Source organism: Oncorhynchus masou, chromosome 19 (genome assembly GCF_036934945.1).
Source record: "Oncorhynchus masou masou isolate Uvic2021 chromosome 19, UVic_Omas_1.1, whole genome shotgun sequence".
Taxonomy (NCBI): Eukaryota; Metazoa; Chordata; class Actinopteri; order Salmoniformes; family Salmonidae; genus Oncorhynchus; species Oncorhynchus masou.
In genome coordinates, this window is record NC_088230.1 from 11,180,467 (window position 1) to 11,193,428 (window position 12,962).

The window sequence follows — 12,962 nt, forward strand, 5'->3', positions numbered from 1 at the left end:
ACATACATACAGACATACTACTGCTTTGCAAATCCACGGCTCGTAGATTAAGGATGTTCTCTTTAAAGCGGCTTAACACTTGATATCATTGACCTGAGCTGTCCTGGTGCCTGACACCTGGACACAATGGAGACCGGCTGGGATGTTTTTACCTAGAGAGAGGAGGAAGGACAAACTGGCTCAGGTACTAGAAGGAACTATGGAAACGGGAGAGAGAAAGACAGAGAAAGAGAGAAAGAAAGATGGAGAGAGAAACAGAGGGAGAGAGAGAGCGAGAGACAAAAAGGAGACAGAGAGAGAGAGAGAGGGGGATAGAGAAAGGTAGCGCGAGATGGAGAGAGAAATATCGAGAGAGACGGAGAGCGAAAGGTTGGAAGTATAGGATAGAGAGTGGTGTAAAAAGGAGAACAGGAGAGATGAGTAACCCAGACAGTGACCTCTCTAGGAGTGCAGGCTGCCAGGGCTCAGAGGGAGGGCCGGGGGAGGAGGCTGAAGGTGACCAGAGGTGCGGTTGCCTGGCTGGATGGGAAATGGAGAAGGCCATATGGCCCCACTGTGAGAGGCCTGTAGCAGCCAGGGCTGCTGCTGTAGGATAAAACACACCCACATTCACAGCAGCACAGCACCGCCACATTCTCTTAAAGTCACATATCCATTACAGGAGGTGGACCAGCCGTATGGTTTTTAGCTTACTGTAGTCTGTATGACCCACTACGCGTCCTCTGTGACGGTATTGGGAGATGTCACCCCATTCATCACCTCATGGTGTGATCAATGTGATGATCACAGGCACAATGTCTACCGTAATGTGTTCTAATGGATAGATTCAAGCAATCCTGGCTACTTAGCTTCTTTGTTTTCACCTACAGAATGGTTTTTAAACGACAAATCTGATTTGAATCTCAGAATTGTAGTTCGAGGACAGCGCTTGTTAATTCTCAACAGTTTCAAATAAATGTGCTTCCAAGGACAATTCTATAACAACAATTGTCAGTACCAATCAAACCGCTTTCCCACCAATCCTATGATTGTCAGACAAGGTAAACCTTCAGAGGACAGGTCACCTGTTTCATCAAGACTTATCAACAACCTGCTAATCCCTAACACGGGCATGACCCCTCCATGTCGTCAGCTATATCACCTGTGTCCTCAGCGTAACCATGTCCATGTCAACAAGGCTGTTTAGGTAATCATACATTTGATGAGGCATGATATCATATTAATAGCAATAACACATGCCATTTAACAGACACTTTTATCCAAAGCGACTTACAGTTATGCGTGCATATATTTTGCAGGCGGGTGGTCCGGTCCCAAGAATCAAACCCACTAACCTGGCATTGCAAGCACCATGCCCTGGAACTGAGCCACAGAGGACCTTGTTTGGGATGTTACATGACGGTGCATATAGTCAGTCGTGAGGAACGACAGCCACAGATGGATAAACACACAGCTACACGCACACACACACACCTGTCCCACTTTGCTGTGTGCTCCCTGTGTGTGTGGCCCAGCAGCTGTCCATAATCCCGTCCCCAGACGACAGTGCCCCTAGGACAAGACCCTGGACTTGTGTTCTCTTCACAACAAATTGGATCCCCACTCCCCCCACCTCCTCTAATCTCACTTTCTAGGTTAAGTTTTTCTGCTTTAATGTCACAAAGGATAACATCAGAAATCTTTGCAGTAAATCTGAGAAAAGTCTAACTGTTAAACTATTGGATTTCATGACGCAGAGATTATCTACACAGCATTTTGTCTACAGATTTAAACCTGTAAACCATGGCATCATTGGAAATCAAAAAATGTGTGGAGCCCAAAATCGGATTGAGGGCATTGATGTATGTGAGAGATTAAGAGTTGATTACCTATTTCAACCAACACAGAGAGAGTGACTTCTTCAAATGTTGTCTAGCCAGACGGCCTTCATAGAAAGCAGGTGGATGGACCATCTCAGCCAAAAGAGATTATAAGGATTCAACTTCAATTCTCTGGTGCTGAGATTAAGTCTCCAGTAAGGAAAATGCTCTGCTATTAAGATTATTACTGTAGGAATATTTAGCATCAGGAGACAATTGAGTTGATGTTCTTCTGCTGGGAAGGGACAAGTCCAGGGCGAGTTTCGCAAACTACCTACGGAGGTGGTGTAGGAGATGTGACAAATGTGTGGCTTTACACTTCAGTAATATGTGGAACTGAGGGTGTGTCATTTCATTTGACTTTGAACGTTTCGTAAACACCGTTAAAACATCTCTCGACTACACCTTCACCACTGCACCATGGCAACTGCACCGTCCGCAAGGGGTTAGTGCGGTCAGCTCAACGCATCACCGGGGGCACACTGCCTGCCCATCAGGACAATCTACAGCACCCGGTGTCACAGGAAGGCCAAGAAGATCATCAAGGACCTCACAGCCACCCGAGCCACGGCCTGTTCACCACGCTATCATCCAGAAGGCGAGATCAGTACAGGTGCATCAAAGTTGGGACCGAGCGAGTGAAAAACAGCTTTTATCTCAAGGCCATCAGACTGTTAAGTAGCCATCGCTAGCCAGCCTCCACCCAGCACGCTGCGCTGAGCTTAGTCACTGTCACTAGCCGGTTACTCCCTGTACTGTAGCGGCTTCTGCCCTAAGTACATATTCATGGAACATTGGTCACTTTAATAATGTTCACAATAATGTTCATATGTATATACTGTATTATAGCCAAGGCCATCCAATTAAACTATTGCTGTACATATCCTATTCTTTCCATGTATTCTTCAGATATACAATGTATACAGACCCTTCACTCAGTACTTTGTTGAAGCACCTTTGGCAGCGATTACAGCCTCAAATCTTCTTGGGTATGATGCTACAGGCTTGGCACACCTGTATTTGGGGAGTTTCTCACATTCTTCTCTGCAGATCCTCTCAAGCTCTGTCAAGTTGAATGGGGAGCGTCGCTGCAGAGCTATTTCCAGATCTCTCCAGAGATGTTTGATAGGGTTCAAGTCCAGGCTCAGGCTGGGCCACTCAAGGATATTCAGAGACTTGTCCCAAAGCCACACCTGTGTTGTCTTGGCTATGTGCTTAGGGTCATTGTCCAGTTGGAAGGTGAACCGTCGCCCCCTTCTGAGGTCCTGAGCGCTCCGGAGCAGGTTTTCATCAAGGATCTTTCTGTACTTTGCTCCGTTCATCTTTCCCTAGATCTCGACTAGCCTCCCAGTCCCTGCCGCTGAAAAACATCCCCACAGCATGATGCTGACACCACCATGCTTCTTGTAGGGATAGTGCCAGGTTTCCTCCAGACGTGACGCTTGGCATTCAGACCAAAGAGTTCAATCTTGGTTTCATCAGACCAAATAATCTTGTTTCTCATGTTCAGAGTCTTTGGGTGCCTTTTGGCAAACTCCAAGCGGGCTGTCTTGTGCCTTTTACTGAGGAGTGGCTTCCGTCTGGTCACTCCACCATAAAGGCCTGATTGGTGGAATCTTGGTGGTTCAACAATTCTTCCATTTAAGAATGATGGAGGCCACTGTGTTCTTGGGGACCTTCACTGCTGCAGAAATGATTTGGTACTCTTCTCCAAATCTGTGCCTCGACACAATCCTCTCTCTGAGCTCTATGGACAATTCCTTTGACCTTATGGCTTGGTTTTTGCTCTGCCATGCACTGCCAACTATGGGACCATATATAGACATGTGTGTGCCTTTCCAAATCATGTCCAATCAATTGAATTAAACAGTTGGACTCCAATCAAGTTGTAGAAACACCTCAAGGGTGATCAATGGAAACAGGATGCACCTGAGCTCAATTTCAAGTCTCATAGCTAAGGGTCTGAATACTTATGTAAATAAGGTATTTCTGTTTTTAAATTTTTATACATTTGCTAACATTTCTAAAAACATTTTTATGCGTTTGTCATAGATTCCAGATTTGTATTTAATCAATTTTAGAATAAGGCTGTAACGTAACAAAATGTAGAAAACGTCAAAGGGTCTGAATACACTTTACTATATATTCTATCCACATGCTATCCATAATGTCTGACATTATATACTGTACATATATACATATACAAAATCCAGACTCTGCTCATCCTAATATTTATATATTTATTAATTCCATTTACTTTTAGATTTGTGTATTGTTAGATATTACTTCACTGTTGGAGTTAGGAACACAAGCATTTCACTATACCCGCAATAACATCTGCTATACATGTGTATGCGACCAATACAACTAGAATTTGCACAGTAGTGCCCCCCTGTGGTACACTGGATAAGGACATCCGGTTCTGACTAAAAATAAACTATTATTAAAATAATAATACATGAATTACTGTAGCAGTTAAATAGTGATGACAATATCCCCAAAAGCTATTCAAAACTTAAATGCTCTCCCAGGTCAGCTTTATTAAGCATCAAACAGAAGAAAATGGACTGAAACAGAGAGGGACTACCAAAAACGTATTCGATTAGAGCTGCTTATTTTGGTTTTCCATTGAAAAACATTTGTGCCACAGCTTACCCAAAATGTACACAACCCCTGTGTACCTGGCCAATAGTCGTGACTCGTGACACAGCGGTCGGAGTCAGAGTTAAGCCACACTTAAGTCAGACTTAAAACTGAGGGTCAGTGCCATGTTAACATTCAAGGAGGAAAAGACAAGTAGAATCAATATGGGATTGATGCAACGTCACTGTGGCTCCAAGGCCACAAAAGTCACGGCCGGCCCTTCTTGCTGATACATCTGCTTTAGGCATCAGGAAATATATATTTTGTCGATACGACACCCTTGACAATTTCTGTTGTGACCATGAATGTTAAACATATTAGCCACAATGTAATACTGATGTGAATATCAGAATATATCTAATGGTACTAAATGAGTCAATTCTAAATGACATCTCTGGTACATAAGAACTGAATCGTAGATTAAATACAGTATATGGTACCAAATTGCAACTATGGTAATGGTACTAAATGAGTAAATCGTAAATTACATCTATGGTACAAAAGCGGGAGCTAAGTAGTTCATTTAAATGTTGTAAATTCAGTAGCACACCACATACAATGAAATAATTTTCAATTTATATCCCAGTCATCTCAGTGTCTGTTTAGGCGACTCAAAAGCAATGTTGGCATTTATAAAAGACCTTCATTAAAAATCCCCCAAAAAATCCCTTATGCATTCCATTTTAGTTGCATCAACATTAAGTACTGTGTTCTCCAGAAAGACCAGAAATGGTTTTCCTCAGATCCATAGATGCACACCAAGCCACCTGGATATACAATATATGAAAATACAGATATTGCATAAGCTACATTTTCCACATTTGAGAATAGTTTATTGGTTTGGAGAGTGGTTTGAGAGTTATGACCGGATTGAACACGTGGGCAGAAAAGCTTATGATCCCAGTTCTTTTAAGCTTAATTTCCTTCTACTGAACAATCACTGGTGATTGAGAAATTTGACAGATCTAAAATATTCCAAACAAGCCTGACCATAGGTTAATCGCCTACATTATCAGTATGGACAGTCAAATGTGTTGCATTGTCGACGCAAGAATAAGTACACGGTCAAAGAATAACCTTAAGTAACGACATCATTTGTGATGGGCGGTGGATCAGATTTGACTGCTGTTTGAGCACCCTCTACTGTTGGGAAATAAGGCAAACCAAAGTACCTGTATCTCTGTCCAGGGACACACTATCACAATGAAAACAGAGAACATCAGATGGGTTTCATTTATTGGCTCAAAAAGGAGTGTTAAGGTCATTGCTCTTCTTCTCCTCATTAAAGACAGTACAAGAAATCTCATTTACACATACAACAGTACTTGAAGATCTGTAGTATAAGGCAATGTTAAATACTCTGCATTTATAGGAACAATAAAACGTGTCAGTACAGGGTTTAACTCCAAGATCAGGCTATACAAAAAAGGTAGTAAGGCACTGTTCTTGGACAATTCATTTAGATTCTAACCCATATTTTGCCACAGCAGTAACATAGCAACAGGAAACATTTACGACAAGTTACGACAAGCGGCCTCTTTGGATTACACTCCTGACAGTTAGCCGACAGAATAAGCGTCATTCTAATAGGAGTACTCTGAAGACAGAGGTAAGACCACCCTCTCACTTTCTGGGAGACGTTTAGCATAAAGGAGGGACATACTGCCGCAGCTGTTAAAGCATATCAATTAAAAGATAAACACCGAAAGACCGTTTTTGGGGTGGAGTTGTTTCATTGGTCCATTGTTAACGGTCTCAAAATGCTTTGCTTGTCAGCAATCAAGTTCAAGATATGCAATTTTCAAAATATATCATACAGGGATGATTGTCATCCTGTTGCTGCATCATATGACACAAAAAGCCTCATTCAGGGATGATTTGTGTTTTGAATGTTCGATATCTAGAAAACTTGATTGCTGACAAGCAAAAACATTGAAACTATGGTCAATAGACTAATGAAAAAAATACTAAAAGATAAGAGTTTAAAGGAAACCTCCATCCCAAAACTGTCTGTAGTGTGTAGAATAAAAACATTATCACTGGGCATCAAAACATCATTTAGCTAGACCAACAACTACACCTTCATCCTAACGAACCCTCATCACTAACCAACTGAACCATCCCATCTCTACCAGTCTCCTCATCACTAGCCAACTCCACGGTATCTATACAGTGTTAATCAGAAACGGCATCACACCAACGGCGTCCCCGGGATCAATTTGCTACCGCATTGAGCCGGCTGGGTGGACGTGATTACCATCACACGTCAACACTAAATACCTTCCTTATGACCTCACCTAGAAGAGACCTGGTCTACATACATGAACCCACCATTCCAACTGCTACACTCAAATCTTTTCACATGGAACCAGCATACATGTAGATATGGCACAAGAGACAAAAACAGATGACATACGTGACAAGACAGTGACAATTCAGGGGATCAATTAATCAAACACAATTAGACAAAGACAAGAGCAAGGATCAAATAGGAACATTAACTAGAATTTGGAACAGTGATTGGTGACTAAGCAATGGTTTTGATACAAGCAGGGAAAGGGCACTGGAGGAATTGAGCATGGAAAAAAAACTGAAAGCAAATGAGTGTATATTCCAAAATCATGCAAAAAAAAAAAAAAAAAGATTTCACCAGGTGTTCCTTGTTCCCCTGCACCTGCTCTGACAACCATGAAGGCAATAACCTTAAGAGCCACACTTATGCATTCAATGCCATTCAAACATTCAATGAATGTGCAATTTGTTTAAAAAAAAATATAAAAAAAAAAAATAATCTACAAAATGGTTGTCACATACTTCGTAAACAGGTGTAGACTAACAGTGAAATGCTTCCTTACGGGCCCTTCCCAACAACGCAGAGATAAAAAATAATAATAATAACACCAGGAATTAATTTGCAATCCGAGTTGCATTGGTTCGTGCCAATATTCACAAGCTGCTCTTTGTGTGTGCCTATTCAGTCATAAATTATCAATAATTTATGCAATGAGCAAAAAAAACAAAAACTGAAATACATTCATTGTGGAGACACGTAGGTTCTCAACTTCACTTGTCAGCTGTTCACTGTGTGAATTCATGAATCTATATTAAGATATATAAAAGCGCACAACACAAAAGTTTATCAATACAATCTAAAAACCCTTGTTATCAGAGAAGAGGCTACTGAAGCAGGGAAGACATGCACACTCAAACAGTGGGAGCATTGTGACATTACATTGCCATCCAGTACACAAACTGTCTATCCCATGAAAGGACACCATCATGTAATCCACAGGTCCTGTTCTAGAGGTGAAAGGTCATTCTTTAATCCTGGGGGGGTCCATAACTGGGCCGTCCTACCCACCTGTAAACATTTTAAAGTCCTTCTGACACAAGTGACAGTTGCTTGTCCACAGTCTAAGTCCTAATAGCAAGCGCAATAACCCAGTACTAGACAGGACTCGTCACAGAGGAATTGCAGTGTGACCACTTGGTTTCAACTCAGTCCATGATTAGTAAAATGTTATTACATAGAATTAATAAGTAAATTAGGGCCAAAGACTCCAGGACCGGTTCCACAGGAAGATATGCCTCTAGTTTGAATACTTCAGAGCCAGCTAGAGGAGAAAGAAAATCATAATTTACACATTCTAGATCATTTCCTATTAAATAAAAAAAAAACATTTTTTTCACTTCGATGGGCCACTTGGGAGGGCATTCTAGGGCCTAATTTTTTTGTTTGTTGACTGTAGCTCTGCTGGCTTTCTCAGTGGGTAAAAGTTCTGAACAAAGTCAACATACACAGCAGGATAGTCATAGTGTGGAATGATGCACACTTCATAATAAAAGTGGGACCAAAGTGGACCAAACTCAGGGGGTGAAGTCAAACTTTTACCCACATGCTGAATCTGTGTGTGTGTGTGTTAGCGTGTGTGTCTATACTATTTACATTCAACAATGTCACACCTTGTGAGCAGTGTCTGCAAACTGCTGGGCTTTGTGCATTAGGTCTACCGTCTTGTCCTCGGCCCGGCCCAGTCTCTCCCCACGCTCCTGCAGGGCCTGGCTGGCCCTCTGGACTACACTACCCATACTGCCCCCTGGAGGGCGCTGCCCACTGGGTCCTGCTCTAGGACCTGCTGCACAACACACAGGGACAGAGAATAGTGCATCAGAGATAGGCTACTCATAAGACTGCAAACAAATCCTGTTCAGTGATAATTAACAATTATTTAAAAAACAGCCGAGGCATGAGTTCAGTATATTCATGGCTGAAAGTGTCAGAAGGAGTGCTGATCTAGGATCTGTTTATATAATAATATTCATTATGATCCAAAAGGCACTCCTACACTGAGACGCTTTGTGGATACAAGCCCTGGACTGGTCAGCTTAGGACAAAGACAGCAACATTTGCTGTCGCTCTGTGTCTCTAGGCCCTGCTACCGCCTGGCACCTCTCCCAGTGCTACACATGACAACCCCCCTGTCAGCGGGTTCAATGGGGAGCCGCGTTCCTTCTCAGTCTCCCTGCCCTGGAGACTCAAGGCCAGCCTTTGTTTTTTAGCAGGAGGTTTGGACACAAAGTCACCACTCATCTAGGCACAACCTCATAGAAGAGCCATTCTCTACTGCAGTGGAGAGGTGTAACAGAAGACAATAGACCAAACCCATCCATCTCCTGAGAGAGGATTAGGAATCCATGAGAATAGAACAGACACAGCCACAGGCCTACTAAGGTCATCACCACATGCCTTTTGTCATCTCTGCAAAGATTGTGTTGCTACTCAGTGAGTATTAGGGGTTATTTGGGTTTATTTTGACTCACTTACCTCCAGTCTGAGAACGGCTTTGGTTTGAAACCATCACCTTCTTCATGCGATTGAAAAAGACCTTGCAACGGTACAGGACCAGATTCATTTTGCAGGCATCTGTTAGAATGACAATGACACACATAGTAGAATCTGATAATAGCTGTATTATAACCATGATCAAAATAGGCAAATAGAAACTACAGAATCAAACATGATATTGGGAGTCCCTGCCATATTATATGAGATGATAAGACAAGCCACTCCTAGGGTTGACCCAGTGGTCCCAGAACAATTCACACTCACATATGACCCAAATTCACTCCCTAACCCTTCCACTAGCACTTCGATTTGAAAATATGGAAGGGTTAGGACCAAGGAGAAGGAAGTGAATTGGGACCGACTGTTGATAGACTGGGCTTATCCTTCAACACTTCCTTACCTCCTGTGAGTTTGGACTGACAGTTGACAAACTCAGTATGATGGGGCCTGGGACCCACGGTGCTCTTCCGTCTAGCCTGGGCCACTGGTCCTCCTATCTGGCCCACTTGGGCCCCTGGGCTACCTTGGCCCCCTGGGCTACCTTGGACCCTTTGCCCCTTCTGCTGGTCCCCGGCTGGGCTACCAGGGACCCCCTCCTTGCCTTCCCAATAGGTCTGACAGGCGTGGTACATGATCTGGATGAAGATGCACTTCTCTGGTGCTGAGCTGGCCACCCATTGGTCAAAGGCGTTGTCGAACACCAGGTCAAACTCTGGGCAGTCCTGAAGGAGACACACAGGAGGGATACAGTATAGATCACAGGACAGTAGGGGGAATAGTGGTCTAAACATCCCAGCCAATAGGCATGTATACTGGTGGTGATGTCACCTTGTTGGGGTTGATGCCGTTGACCTGGCGAAGCTGCTCCACAGCCCACTGTGACCTTCTGGTGAAGGGGGCGGAGCCTCCAAACTGCTTGACTTTGGTGATGAGGAGCTGAGCTGGCCTCTTATTGGTCACTGGGGAATTGAGAGGAGTCAAGGGTTTACAAATATGCCAATACTGAAAGGTAAGCAAGCGCACTTCATAACACCCACAAGAGGATGTAAATGTACTCCCTACTAGAATCAAGATTAAAAGACTTGATAAAAAAGACTGGCTATCCAGAAATGGATATGTTTCATTGTGAACAAATTAACCCAACACAGAAGGCATAAGCGATCGGTCACCGTCACAGATCAACAAACAGACCACCAATGCTTATTCTTCAGTGGTTTCTCTTGTTCACCACACGATATGAGGGTTTTGTAATGGGGGGGGGGGATGTCAGTGCCAGCTGAGGACACCCAGCCAGCCATCACCCACCCATCAGTGGTGTTTGGGTAGGGCCAGTGAATGACCATGGCTCTGGGTGACTTCATCACAGTAACAATAGCAACAGATGACACTGAATACAGCTAAATATATGTGAATGACCCTTCCTGCTCAATTTTAGGATCCATGTCCTCTGACAACGTCAGATGCAAAGATCTTAGATTACCAGCAGCACAATGTCGTTCTTGCGACACGATGAATAACTCTGCATCCTTCTGTTCAGACAATGCCACTATGAGACAGTTAAAAACACAGATTTTCAATAACCTACTGAACAAGCGAGTTGTACATAGCAGGACTACAGAGTAGCAACAGGACAGTGAACTGTAAAAGTCACACTGATCTATCAACCGGTCATCTCAGTATACCCGGGCCCGTATTCACGTCGAGTCCCAATGTAGGACTGCTCGTCTGGATCAAGGTCTCTCCCCTCTTATTCATTATGATTTAAAGCTGCAATATGTAACTTTTTGGGCTACCTGACCAAATGCACATAGAATGGCGAGTTATAGATCTGTCATTATTATTGAAAGCCAGTCTAAAAAGCTGTAGATCTGTCCTATGTGCGTAATTTCTATGCTTTATGTTCTTAAGTTTCATTTTTTACTTTTACTTTCAGTTTTGTTAACCAGTTTCAAAACAGCAGAAAATACTATATTTTTGGCAATGGAAAATATATTACACAGCAGTTTAACTGGTAGTGATTCTCTACACTTGCTTGTTGTCAAATAAACATATTTATATGACAATTTCTGCATAGTGCATCCTTAAAAGGCAAAACTCATCTTAGATCACCACCTACCCTGAGACATAAAACAAACAAAAAAAACAAATGCTGAATGTAGATGTAGTCATGTTGTTGTATGCATAAAAAACATTGGTGTTACCTGACAAACAGATGTACGTCATGTAGTCTCCCTTGCCTCCAGTGGGCAGAAAGGGGACCCTTTTCCTTTTTCTCCTCTTCACCTCCACAGCCACTAGCATCCTCTCATCCCGGGGAGCAAACACTGCCCTGTTGATAGCTGACTGGATATTCATGGTGGGACTGGGTGGAGGAGATTTGATGAGTGATTTATGAAGATAGACAGTGAGACTGATGATCAGATTAGTTTAATAGTCACATGCACGGAGTCACAGATGTAATTGCAGTGTACAGTGAAATTCTTATGCCCCCCGAGCTCCAACAGTGCAGTTCAAAGAGAAGTGAATGAGACAATAATTAAAATATATATATTACACATTTACAAGTGTAGCAATTATAAAAGTCCATTAGTGGGTGGGGGCAGGGTAGGTATCCATTAGGGGGGGGGGGGGGGATGTCCATAGGGAGAGTAGCAGGGGAGTAAGTGAGAAGTGAATGAAACATTGATATATTCATTAATGTAATCTTGATTTCCTGTGTGCCATATATAGACCATCATTAATAATCAAGGACCCTTAGAGGGTTATTTCTAACTAGTAAAGTGGTGAACGTTACACCTCTAAAAGTGGCAGATCATTTAAATCAGTTCTGGATCTATTTTACTTGACCGGAGTGAATTAAATGAATCGTCGCAAAATGATTTGCAATAAAAAAATTCTCCATGGTGGCATTCAGAACAATTTGCAAGAGAGCAGAAATAATCGTTTACAATACCTGTTTTGTTGTTTTAGCCCTCACTCTTTCGAGACGCAGAAACAGGGAAGCTGCAATAATGCTCACCAAACTATTCCAACGCCTTATAGCGGTGTTGTTTTGTCACACAACAACAGCATGCCTTGCGGAGAAGGCGAATCTGTCTGGGACGCCATCCCATTTGAGCAAGTTAGAAGTCACGTGGGAAATTGTCCTGTTGAGTTGAATCTCATTACAATACATTTTAATAAATATAAATGTTAATCTTGGTTTAACATAATTATCTTTATTATTTGCAGGTTGCAAATATCTGGAACATATTGATTTAAAAAATGTTTGTACTCTTTCAGTACTGTAAAAACTTCCTTGGACATGATACTACTTTAAAAAGCGTAGATATTGGGATTGATCCACGAAATGAGAGCCTTTTGCATTCCTTTAATATTTTAAGTAGAAATTGTGCACAGATATTTGATTTTAAAAGCCTGTTATATTACATTGAGTGACCACATGGAAAATTCAATAAATCCGATTATTTTTATATGAATAAAGACTAACGTGACAAAATGTCCCTCTGTGATTCCTCCAAAATGTCTCCGAAGTTTTCAGCATCATTACAAAGCTCTAGTTATTTTGTTGTTTTGACAAAGTTTCTGAACAACATTATGTATTTCATGTGGTT

At 42.3% G+C, this 12,962-nt stretch overlaps 1 protein-coding gene across 1 annotated transcript; it reads right to left on the reverse strand.

The window, feature by feature from the left end:
- Positions 1 to 7,301: 7,301 nt before the first annotated feature.
- On the reverse strand, positions 7,302 to 12,443 carry stxbp6l (syntaxin binding protein 6 (amisyn), like). Its single transcript, XM_064924938.1, has 7 exons — positions 12,302 to 12,443; positions 11,550 to 11,710; positions 10,177 to 10,307; positions 9,749 to 10,070; positions 9,328 to 9,426; positions 8,466 to 8,638; positions 7,302 to 8,116 (listed from the first exon to the last, which is right to left on the reverse strand). Exons 2-7 carry the CDS (start codon positions 11,701 to 11,703, stop codon positions 8,093 to 8,095), a joined length of 903 nt encoding a protein of 300 aa, XP_064781010.1. The 5' UTR covers positions 11,704 to 11,710; positions 12,302 to 12,443; the 3' UTR covers positions 7,302 to 8,092.
- Positions 12,444 to 12,962: the final 519 nt, after the last annotated feature.

What these genes read in the sequence shown, in the direction of transcription:
- stxbp6l (XM_064924938.1), bottom strand. Translation starts at nt 11,703, where the DNA reads ATGAATATCCAGTCAGCTATCAACAGGGCAGTGTTTGCTCCCCGGGAT. An exon ending in GACGTACATCTGTTTGTCAG is followed by an intron (nt 10,308 to 11,549) that starts GTAACACCAATG and finishes TCAATTCCCCAG; the next exon opens with TGACCAATAAGAGGCCAGCT. An exon ending in AAGCCGTTCTCAGACTGGAG is followed by an intron (nt 8,639 to 9,327) that starts GTAAGTGAGTCA and finishes TGTGTTGTGCAG; the next exon opens with CAGGTCCTAGAGCAGGACCC.